This window comes from Polyodon spathula, chromosome 1 (genome assembly GCF_017654505.1).
Source record: "Polyodon spathula isolate WHYD16114869_AA chromosome 1, ASM1765450v1, whole genome shotgun sequence".
Classification (NCBI taxonomy): domain Eukaryota; kingdom Metazoa; phylum Chordata; class Actinopteri; order Acipenseriformes; family Polyodontidae; genus Polyodon; species Polyodon spathula.
Genome location: NC_054534.1, coordinates 23652378 through 23665098, shown reverse-complemented (window position 1 = coordinate 23665098; position 12721 = coordinate 23652378). Strand labels below are relative to the sequence as shown.

The window sequence follows — 12721 nt, the reverse complement described above, 5'->3', positions numbered from 1 at the left end:
TGCTTCCAGGAACCAACATTGCTTCACAATACCCAGGGAGTACAACTGTATATAAAACCAGAAATGGGTAGTAAGCGTTTCCTTTTCATTTACAAGGTCGGTATTTTATTTGTGTCGTGACAATTGAATTCGTTAGCTTACATCCAAGTGGAAATATGGAGGGCAACATGGTATTCTCTGTGTACGAGTCTTAAAGGGAAAGTGTCCAAACATGCATGTACTGTAATATACTAGTGCTTTAGAAAAAATATATCTTGCTTTAATCCAATACTACTGGTTCGGAATAAAGTTCTTTCAAAATGTATTTTAAAAAGAAAATAAATCGTCAATACTCATTAGGCTAGTTGCACCTCATCTGTTTATCCTAAAACGTACAGTATTGTTTACTGTAGTACATTTGGAGATTTCAAAGCAGAATAGTTGAATTTGTCACCTACTTGTCTCTCTTGAGGGGCAGATGGTGGTGGTACACTCACTGGTAACTGAGGAGACAGAGAAAGGTACTGAAAACAAGGAACTACTCCACTGCCGGCACTAAGGAAGCTTTTCATAAACCCATCAAGGGTACTGATGGTAATTTCTTTACAAACATACAAATGTTCTGAACTGCCCTTTTTTCGTTAGGCTATGTGTTTTGGAGAAAAATACTTTGTTGATTTTTTATTTTTAGAAAAACAGATTTCATTGTATTCTCTCTGAATTATGATAAAAGATTATAAACGCTAATATATAACTACAATTCTATTTATATATCTATTTCTATATCTAAACTGGATGACAGAAGTAGTGTCAAGTTTAAAGGGATTACTGGTTTACCAGACAATAGTCTGAGTACTTGAGAACTTTTTTTGATAGATGGAATGGGGTTCCAGCACTTTTTGGAACCTTTTTGTCAATAAATCCAAATCTTTTCCACCAAACTATGTTTGAATTTGACCACACACATATGGCAACATATCAGAGAAAGAATATCCCCATCGCCTCATTCTGGACATTGCAACAGTAAACTCACGCTGCCTGAGCGTGGTCAGGGCCTCACGTCAACCGTCATGTCACGGTCCATAACCTCGCTACATGCGAGGTTACAAATAAACAAAACCAAAAAAACCCATATGGCATACAAACAGGGAAAAAAAAAAAGTGTTACGAAACAAATTGTACAGACCAATTACCAGAATCATGTACAAAAGATGCATCCCAAGGAATACCAGTCACCCATGCACACAACTAAAATATGACTGTAATACTAGTCGGGGGGAGGTGAAGCAGACATTTGAAGACATTTTCACAGACGGCAAGCCAGAAACACGCAGCTTCAAGATCGCAGCTAAATTTTTGTTTCCCCCCACCCATTGTTTGCTATCTCTTTAAAAATGTGTTGTAATATATTTTGGAAATACTAACAAAGTCAATTCGAAGGAGGAATAACGGTAAACAAAAACAACAAAAAAAAACGTTTTAACACAGTAGTAGCTGTACAATCCTACTAATATTATCAATCACATTAGTACAATCTTGTATAACTAGAGCTGCGGTTTGTCAGGGAGGCATTCATATTAACATACACTAATAGCACTGTTTACTGGCACAATTTTGCTTTACCTTTCTGTAGTGGAAAGAAAACGGAGTCACAGCCAAAATAATGTGAAGGATTTAAAGGGCAATTCGTTTATAGTATCGTTAAGCGGCTAAAGTTTTTCCAATGTGGCTAAAAATGTTAAGTTACTTTAGCCACAGTTGCTAACTAAATGAAAGTCTTAAAGGGAATGTAGTTATGTTATAATAATAAAGATTTGCAACGGTGTTGGTTGTTACACAGCTGTGTATCAGGGGCGCACCCAGGTTCTAGTCTCATCCATCAACGGGGGAATGTGCTAATAAAGTTCAGTGAAGTTCATTACACGCATCAAACTAGAGAACATGCTGTCACAACCAACCCATTGAAGAGTATTGAGAGCTGAAACAAGTATTTTAAGCAAACTAATTTCTAACAAAGGAATAAAATCAACAGTGTTTCCAGGATTATTTTTTGGCCATTATGCAAACTTAAAACACAGCATAGCGGCCTGATTACAGCGTCATTTTTCCAGGTAGCAACGTAGCGGCCTGTTACGCTCAACAGCGCTGGCGAGAACCCTGGCATGGATAGCATCACCTTAGTCAACAGGGCAACTTTGGCTGGCTTGTAGCTGCAAATGTGATCTTTCCAATCTTGTACCATGCAGTTATCCACCCGATATACAGCAAATAAATTTTTCAACTGATCTAATTTGTCATATGACAACAGATCAAATCATCTTACAAAATACAGTGCAGATGCAAATTTGGCACTTGTTCTCTGGCTAATGTCAGCGACTTCAACATGTTTCAAAACCTCATCATGCTCTGGCAATTTTCTGGCAATACAAGTACTTGCCTCTGCATAGTATTTTCTGACAGAATCAAAGAAGACATTCGTCTCACTCTTCGTAATTTTCTACCCTCCCTGGATTCCTCTAAATTTTGTCTTGCTTTCACACCAATTACTACGTCATCTCTGCCCTTTTGGTTTGCTCTAACTTGTACATCTCGTATGCGTATCTGCTGCCAATGATTACTTGATAATCTTGCTGAAAAGGACTAAATGCAAGGAATCTAGTTCCCGCTTGAGAATATGAATAAATGGTTCATCTCTCTGCAAGAGAGTATTCAACCCATCAAAACATGGCAAGCAGGTTTGGTGAAACAGGCAAGACAGCATCACAAGAGGGTTCTCTAGGCTGTGCTGTATTCTACTAAATCTGGTGTCTGGCTTCCTAGCTGCTGCTACTTTTGTCTTTACACCACTCTTCTTGCTGACAACTCTACCTGTCTCTGGCCCCTCTACTAAGCTACTAACAACCAAACGAGCAAGATGGGCTGAATGGCCTCCTCTCGTTTGTAAACTTTCTTATGTTCTTATGTTCTTATGTAAAGCAAGCAATATGTGAAACACTTAAGTCCCTGGACATTGCTCTTAAACATATTCTTTTTTTCCATGCAGAGTTAGAGGGCTACTTTCCCCTTAGAATATTGGCAATTGCTGAGAAGTGCATTACAGTATTGCTTTGTAACAGGCTACCATCTTGCAATAATATGTATTCTGGTAAACAGATGGTACCTTTGCCATTTGCAGAAGTAGTTTCAACAGCCTTAGGTTTCACACTGCCTGTGTCAGTAGACACCTCACTTGACATCATAGCTGAGCCTAAACTCCAATAAAGCAATCCACACAAGGTCAGTCTTGCATAATTTAAATCAAAATGGCTTGACAAGTATATCAACGCAAAAACTTACTGGGTTAATAAAAAGTAAAGAGAAGATTATAATCAGCAGCATAAACATGTCCTAATTCAATTAATTACAACACTTTTCTAAATTTACCTAAACATCAAGTCATATTGTAAAACGCTTTGACAAATTTAAATAGTAGTTACACATACTTTTGGTATGTTGTGCCACTTTAAACGGTTGCTTGCTTGGCATTTTTTTGGTTGGTGTCTCACTACACCTAGTAGTGTTCTGAACTACCTTGCTCTGACCTACTAGAAAAAAAATACATACAAAACATGAATCAGCAAACTCAGGTTTCACACTGCATGTGTCAAGGGACATTTCTATTGACATCATAGCGAAGCCTAAACTAAAGTATAAGTACAAGGTCACACAGTATAAGTTTTACTGTTTAATATTTTAAGTATTTTAGGTTGATTTCTGAAAGAGGTATAAACGAAAATGTACATTTAATGAATTGCATACCAAATCAATCAATAACAAACTTAATCAATAACAATAATAAAGTCAATAACTAAAGTGTTCTTATCTTTAGTGTGGATTTATTCAAGAAATTAAGATGTCTTCTTAAAACAAAGAGAACATATAAAAAAACAGTTACAACTACTTGTGGTAGGTTATGTCAACAATTGCTTGCCTGGTGTTTTTTTATGCATGGTTGGTGTCTCACCACATGTGGCTTTCTGAACTATCTTGCCTGGACCTAATAGAAGAAACAACGACATTCTGAAGTGAAACTAGCTGGGTGGGGATTCGTTTTAAAACCGATGTATAAAAATATTGGACAGCTACCTTTGTTTACATTGCAGAACTCCACGAGTGAGCGTCATGGTTGCAGCAATCTATCAATGCATGAGCCTAAACTTATCGTGCACATTTACGTTGTATATCTAGGGTTTACATCACAACTGTGTCCTCGCCAATTACCATTAAAGAAAATACCCATTATTGCCCATAATGTAATTATTAACCATAATAAACAGAATACCTCACTAAGAACTAGCGATTCTGGCTTAATTATCCCTAGATTCACAATGAAGAGAGATTAACAATTAATATTATGTATGCTTAAGTAATTCAAATCAATCATAAATGTGTATTTGTTATAAGACAAAAAGAAACCTAACAATCCAAACTATTACATTATTCATATTCTCAAAAGGAAGAAGAATAAAGGTTAGGTTTCATAGTTAAAAACACATGTATAAAGAAGAAACAAAATAAAACATTCAAGGAAAAGTTGATGTGCTCTCTGGTCAAAGAGTTCTGCATTAGTGAAGCAGTCTTAATAGCTCATCATACATCGTTCAGTTCAGTCACGCATTACATTTACAGAGACCAGCTTCCACGTGGCTAAGTACGCATGTACAATGTTCAGCATCTAGTTGGATAGACGTACATTATGTATTGTGACGATATTGATATCATGGCTTCAGTTCAGTTACTTGTAACACACAATATAAGTTTGATACTTATTCTGTTGGTACGACATTTAAAACAATGTCTTCTTAACAAGGTCGTCCTCTCTGTAGAAGTTTGTTGAGCAGCAACGCAGTACAGTATCTCTGTGAAGTCTGTACTGTAGGCAAAAGCTTTTGTCGTTCCGGAGGCAGAGCATCTTCTTCGGGAGAGCTTTGAAGATTGCATAATTGCATCTTCGATGAATAACTTCAGTTTGATGAGAGCAATGAGATGTTTTGAAGAAAGAGCAAATCCAGAGAGAACAGAGAGAGTCCAGAGAGAGTGAAAAACCTTGTTTTGAGTTTAAATAACACAATTTATAGGCATTCCCTTGTACTGTAAACTAGTCTTTGTCGGTCCTTCCATTGGTTCATAGTATTTGATAGACAGTTGCATGTCACACATAAAAGATGTGTTAGAAATGGAATGTATTCACCTATTTTGTTATCGAAGAATTTCACATTTATCATTTAAACCGCCTATTCAATATAACTTTAGTTACATTCATTGGAGAAGCAAACAAATTTCAGTTGCGTTCTCGATACAAAATTACGATTACAAGAATATAAAACATCATAATACAATCAAAGGATAATATTTAAAAATAGTTATTAGTTTATAATAGTCATTTAAAACACAATAAACACTTCAGATTTATTGGAAAACTTACTTAAAACAACTATTAAACTTCTGTCCACAAGTTATGCAATTAAAAATGATTCTTAAAGTATTTAAACTAACTTAACACAATAATGGAACAACTGCATTGCCACTATAGCTTGCTTGGTACGTTATGACACCTTAGGAGATTAGACAATCAGACAGCATTTGGAAGGCGAGCTTCAAAGAGCTAACGTTGCTTGTGGCCTGTGCCTGATCTAATCAGTTTTGAAGTAACAACCCATTCCCCACAGCATGACACACAGACAAAAGTCTGAATTAAATATCTGGAAAATGCTTATATTAAAATGAATTTAACCATGAATTTCCTTGACAAACTCAACCACCTTAAATACAAACTACAATTGCTGTTGTTTTTAAAAACAATGATTTAAAGATATTAATTAATATCTTAATTATGATATTAATATGAACGGTTTCTAGCTTAAACCAAGTACGGTATAAAACCATACAATGTATTACGTGATATGATCCGTCAATTATTATATTAGAGAATTTATTTGCTAAAAAGTCAAAACTTGAATCTGTTAATGCACAAACCTGGTGTTCACATGTTTCAGTATCTTCCTTGTCTCAGTACCTGTTTCTGGCATTACCACTTTAGTCTAAGTGATAGTATACGTCAATGAGTAGCTCATCTACTCTTGCTGGCAACATTTTTGAAGCTGTGTGCTGTTATGTGAATTAAATGGTAAGCCCTGAATGTTGATTGCGTTGTTCTCTTTCTTTACGTAGGTAGCTACCCCTTTATATGCCCCATTCATAACAGAAGCATTGTCTGCTCTAAAAGCTATTCAATTTTTCCTTGGTATGTTAAATGACTGCAAGAGTATTTACAGTCTTGAAGATGTTTTCTCATGTTGCTGATATGCCACTGCATGACAGTAAAGCATGAAGTTTATACTGAAATACCTTATAACAACAGGGTACAACTGTGTCTCCGTATCATTACTGCCGTCAGTTGCAAGTGCGAAAACATTTGTTTTCATGACTGAGGCCAGATCGGTAGATGAAGTAGATGCTAAAGTTTCAATGATAGCAGTAGTTTTTGTTCTTGCACACCCACATCTCGACTGGCTCGCTCCTGTCGCTTCTTCCTCAGCAATATACGCAGGATTCACTCCTTCCTCACCGATTACTCCACAAGTTTCCTAGTTCAGGCCCTGATATTGTCCCGCCTTGACTACTGCATCTCCCTCCTGGCTGGCCTTCCTGCCTGTGCTACCCATCCAGCTCATCCAAACCTCTGCTGCTCGCCCTGTCTTTTTCCGTTCCTCATTTCTACCATGCTACATACTGCACCACTCTCTCCATTGGCTCCCTATCGCTGCTCACATCCAATTCAAAACTCGCCTACCGCTGTCTTGACCTTTTTGCTCCCTCCTATCTCCAGGCTACCATTTCTTCCTACACCCCCGTTCCCCCCTCTGCAGACAAGCTGTACCACCCCCGCCCCGCTACCCCACCTCCAGATCCCATAAAAATAAATAATAACAAATAACAATAATAAATATAATAATAATAATAATAATAATAATAATAATAATAATATAATGTACCTCACCTGAATTACCACAAGCCACCAGAAACAAATACAGCTGCCAAAAGGATTTACAAAAGGTTCTGCTAAAGAACCATCCAGCAGGCTCCGATTTCATAGATTTCACAGCATGTTACTACTTAACTCAAGTCGTTTATTTGTTCAGACTTGATTTGCAATGTCTAGAGTACATTAATGTCTCAATGTACTCTGAAATTAAAGCACAGAACAAATAAACAATTGGAGTTAAAAAAGAAATCATGGAATTGTTTTGTTTAACAAAATTTAATCTAAATTTTTGACTCAAAGAAGCTACCTTTTGCAGATATAACAGCCGAACACACTCGAGGCATTCTTTCTACAATGGAATTCAAATATTGTTCGGAAAGTTCTTCCCAACACTGTTGCAGAAGTTCCCACAAATGTGTTGCACTTGTAGGTTGCTTTGCTTTCACCCTTCTTTCCAGTTCATCCCAAACCAGTTCGATGGGGTTTAAGAATGAAGACTGCTTTCCATTCCATGATTTGAAGCCTACCGTCTTGTTCTTTTCTTCTAAGGTAGTTCTGACATAGCCTGGAGGTATGTTTTGGGTCATTATCTTGCTGTAGTATGAACTCCTGACCTACCAGGCGTATACTAGAGGGTATTGCATGGCGCTGCAAAATGCTGTGGTAGCCGTTTTGGTTCAGGGTGCCACTCACTCTGAGCAAGTTGCCGACTCTGGATCCAGCGAGCCCCAGACCATCACACTTCCTCCTCCATGTTTGACAGTTGGTGTCACACACCGGGGAACCATCCTTTTGCCTACTCGACTGCATACAAAAACCCTGCGTGATGAACCGAAGATTTCAAATTTTGATTTATCGGTCCATAAGACGTTCTTCCAGTCTTCAGTAGTCCACTGGTGGTGCTTGATGGCCCAGACAAGCCTTTTTTTCTTATTTTGCCATCTTAGCAATGGCTTTCTTACTGCCACTCGACCTGTCAAACCTGCAGCTTGAAGTCTTCTCTTCACAGTTGAAACTGAGACTTATTTACTTCGACCAGTGTTAAGCTGTGCTTGAAGCTGTTGTCCTGTGAACCATCTATCACGCAAGCTGTTGACTCTCAGAAACTTGTCTTCTGATTCTGTTGTGGCTTTGGGTCTACCAGACCTCTTCCTGTCAGAGTTTCCTCCAGTTTCCAAGTGCCTTTTGATGGTGTAGGAAACTGTACTCACTGACCCCTTGGCTTTCTGTGCAATTTCTCTAAAGGAAAGACCTACACTTTTAAGGGTTATAATGGTCTGTCTGTCTGCCTTTGTTAATTGCCCTTTTCTCGCCATTATGATAGCAATATACTACTTCATGCAGTACAATACTGTCCAAATAATGCTTAAGAGCTTTAGTTCCCACGTTTGTCAAACATGCTGCATTTTTGGTATCAAGTTAGTTTACGTCAGGCATGCATGAACAATTTTGGTTTTCCATAGCAGCAGTTTAAACAGTGATGTTCTTTTTCATACAATAAATACAACAGGAAATTGTCTACGGCAAGCATTCTCTTTAGATATTACCTGGAAATAGATTTAATGAGTGGGATTTCAGAACGTGGTTATGGTGGTCACTGCATTCTGTGAATATTCACATTGTTACATACAGTATGCTTACAATCTAACATTACGTTCCTACTTATACAATTTGTTTGAAATCTTTATATAAAATAATCATTTTACTTCTTGCCACTACTGTCGTGTTACGTGTAACGAGTCAAAACAGAAACAGAAACTCAAGACTCATGATATTCGTCATTCTATTCATTTGTACATCGTGTTGCCTATGGCAGTTGGAATAACGCCGACAAGTTAACGGTATGAGTATTTTTCTAACTATTTATCATAGCAATAAATAAATAAAAATGCAATTTGCAAAATACTGTATATAATATTAACAAAAGCAACAATACTAAAAGCCCTAGTATGCAAAAAAAAATTAGTGATAATACAAACAAAACACGAAACATTGTCCGTTAAAAAAAATACAACTTGACAAAATGTTGCGATACAATAATATACCACATTATTGCAAATATAAAATGTCAGACAAAACTAATTGACTAATACAGTTATCTGCAAGTGTACCTAACTAAATGTGTCCGCATTAACCCTGACCTACCTTTTTTTTTTTTTGGGGGGGGGGGGGGGCGGTTTCAGCCACAAACACCGTTTCAATAAACCCGAAACTTAAAGTGAGTAGTAAAATCTTAACTTGGACTTGCTTTTGCCCCCCGATTGGCGCTAAAGTGAACGGGGGGTTCTTTTTCAGAAACAAAAATATACAAAATACTAGACAGCTTTAGCAACTTTTGATCTATCAACAAGCACTTACCGTGGTCCCATCTTTCATTATTATCTTTTTGACCAACATGATGCGGTCGGTCTGTTTCTTGTTTTTCTCTTTATTCATTTCGTCACATCTTTCCGGAATTATATAAAATCCATGTTGCGTCGATATCGGGGGTATATCCGCTTCTTCCAGGTTGTCTTATTATTGTTGACTGTTTAGACTTTGTACTGTAACAGCTGAGCAGAGAGTGCAACAATACTCCGCGTTATGGATTCCTCTCTCTCTCTCTCTTCTCAGCTAAACATACAGTGCACTCTCTTCCTGCCGACGCCTTTGACACAACCGGAAAAAGCGTCACTCGGGTAGTGAGTGACGTTATTCATCAAGCGGCATAAAACAAAGCAGGCATTCCTTTGAGATCATTGAAGGAATAGTGGTCTAGTAGGGTCTTTAATCTTTTAATTAAATTAAGCAATAAGGAGTAACTGGAGGGAGAACACCTTAACCTCAACTATAATATCTGTTCAACGTTACTTCTGTAAACTGTGGTTTCTTTCTATCCTACTATAAAAAAAACACCATAATTATGACTGGGGAAAAAAGGGCTGTTTACATTAATAAATTGACTGTGTGGTTCTGTAAAAATGTAAAGAGGTGCGAAAATACCTATGACTGAAAGTCTTGATAGAACAGTGTAATCTAAACCATGGTTCATTGAGTTTGACGCTAAAGAATACAATAGACATGGCCATGGAATAGCTCTGTTGAGAACTGAGCAAGGGAACTTCATGTGGTAGTAGAATATCATTGCAGGGCATGAATACACACTCTCTCATTACAATACAGTATGTCAGATGATTTGCTTCCAATCAAATGGTTGTATGTATGTAAAGTGGCAGCCCAAAGAGGATTTTTGTAACAAAATAATTCTGTAAATCTTACCTGTTGTGTCCTTCCACATTGTGTAGGTCTGTCCAGTTTTGAAAAGACATGTTTTTGGTAAAGATATTTTTTGTGTAACACAAGGTTAAGTCGCTGTTTACAAGCCCTATTCTCAGGTGTCTTGCGGTTTAGTTGGTCATTTCAACTGGACAGTAAAGTAGTCATTTTCTCTTTCAATAACCAACCAGTTGCTTTCCCTACTGACATACTTTGCAGCTAGTAACACAATGTGACAATGAGAGAGAATATTACCTAGGAAACTGAGAACTGGAGTTTTGTCATTTCACCTAGGGGCATTGCAACAGCAAAACACTGTGCAGGTTCAAACTGTAAAGTTGCTTGATAAAAAAAAAAAAAAAAAAAAATCTACAAATTCTAAAGTCAAGTGATTTTTGTTAACATTCTTAAATTTATATACCAACTGAGGATAAAGAGAACTGTAAATGCATATTCCAAGACTGAAGCAAGATTTTATGTTGTACAATTTCTTAACACATGATACATTGTATGATGGAACAATGCATGTGTTCAGTATACACGCTAACAACAAAAGAAATGAACACCAATCAGAATTAAACCTTTTGCAGTGCTGCAGCCCTATTGTCACTTTAAAATATGTGTACTGATCAGCACCCAAATGCATGAAACACAATACAGTTGAACCTGTTTTGGAGTAAGTACAATGACACCCATTTCAGCCTTTCATGACATACTCTAAACCAGTGGTTTCTAACCCTGGTCCTGAAGAGCTATTGGGTTTTATGGTATTCATGTCAACCAAGCTCTCAGTTACTTAATTGCACTCATTATTGGCTTAATTAGTCAAGATTAATAGGTGTTCCAGATATTTAGCCACCGGTGACATAGACACCTAGAAAACCTGAGGATTTGGGGCTCTCTAGGATCAGGGTTGGAGACCCCTGCTCTAAACAATAAACATTATGGGTTGGATAAATGCCATAGAAACATAAAACCCTTCAAGTCAGTTGCATTTATATTTAAATATAATAGAAAAAAAGACATGGTAGCAGGAATGTATGTCTCTAGAATGACAAAATGAATGGCAAGCAAGGTTCAAAGGAAAAGGAGGCCTGGGTTTAATAAGCTGAAACAACACTTAAGGAAGACTAACTAGAAAGAAAAAGTTAACAGATGCTTATTAATTATATTTTAGGTTGAAATTGTCATTATAAACATTGCTTAAAACAGTCGCTTAAGGTTTTGTGACCAGGGCACCCTGTATCAATTTTTTTTTTTACAACCTGTTCTTGCTTCGACATGCATACATTTTTGTTAAGACTTAACATATGCATGCAAGAAGTGGATGAGCACTGTATTCAGTCCACACTTGAATCTGGTGTGTATTGTGTTGAAGTACAGACCTATGTGTTATCCCCAGTGATCTGGTCAGGGTCAGAGTATATACCACACTCATTATTTCCTGAACCCGGAAATGGCATCATATTGACTGCAGCAAAGGTGTCTGTGTATCAATGCATCCTAGCAACATGTGTGCTAGTAGAACAGAAGTGCAAAGCAAACAGATCACAGAGTGTAGTTGTTTAGTTTATTGTAGTGCACACTAGCGCTGAAAGAGGCTGTTGAGAGTGCCAGGTGAAAGGTATGTACAGGTGAATGTGTTTTGTGCGAAGGACTAGGAACATGTAGAAAACAGAAAGTACTTATTAGAGGAAAAACCTCAGAATGGAGTGTGGTAACCAGTGGTGTACCACAGGGATCAGTATTAGGTCCTCTGCTATTCCTAATCTACATTAATGATTTAGATTCTGGTATAGTAAGCAAACTTGTTAAATTTGCAGACGACACAAAAGTGAGGAGTGGCAAACACTGTTGCAGCAGCAAAGGTCATTCAAAATGATCTAGACAAGATTCAGAACTGGGCAGACACATGGCAAATGACATTTAATAGAAAAAAGTGTAAGGTACTGCACGCAGGAAATAAAAATGTACATTATAAATATCATATGGGAGATACTGAAATTGGAGAAGGAATCTATGAAAAAGACCTAGGAGTTTTTGTTGACTCAGAAATGTCTTCATCTAGACAATGTGGGGAAGCTATAAAAAAGGCTAACAAGATGCTCGGATACATTGTGAAAAGTGTTGAATTTAAATCAAGGGAAGTAATGTTAAAACTGTACAATGCACTTGTAAGACCTCATCTTGAATATTGTGTTCAGTTCTGGTCACCTCGCTATAAAAAAGATATTGCTGCTCTAGAAAGAGTGCAAAGAAGAGCGACCAGAATTATTCCAGGCTTAAAAGGCATGTCATATGCAGACAGGCTAAAAGAATTGAATCTGTTCAGTCTTGAACAAAGAAGACTACGTGGCGACCTAATTCAAGCATTCAAAATTCTAAAAGGTATTGACAGTGTCGACGCAAGGGACTTTTTCAGCCTGAAAAAAGAAACAAGGACCAGGGGTCACAAATGGAGAT

At 37.3% G+C, this 12721-nt stretch overlaps 1 protein-coding gene across 4 annotated transcripts in view; it reads right to left on the bottom strand.

Moving 5' to 3' along the window:
* The window catches only part of mfsd14bb (major facilitator superfamily domain containing 14Bb), a 38565-nt gene extending 28928 nt beyond the window's left edge, over window positions 1-9637 (bottom strand). For 3 of the 4 annotated variants that reach the window (XM_041250378.1, XM_041250388.1, XM_041250398.1), the window contains exon 1: window positions 9362-9637. In XM_041250378.1, the coding sequence (XP_041106312.1) occupies window positions 9362-9439 (78 nt within the window). In that variant the 5' untranslated portion in view covers window positions 9440-9637. Of the gene's footprint in view, window positions 1-437; window positions 483-9361 lie in introns of all 4 variants that reach the window. The other variant, XM_041250367.1, reaches the window with a different exon arrangement.
* Window positions 9638-12721: the final 3084 nt, after the last annotated feature.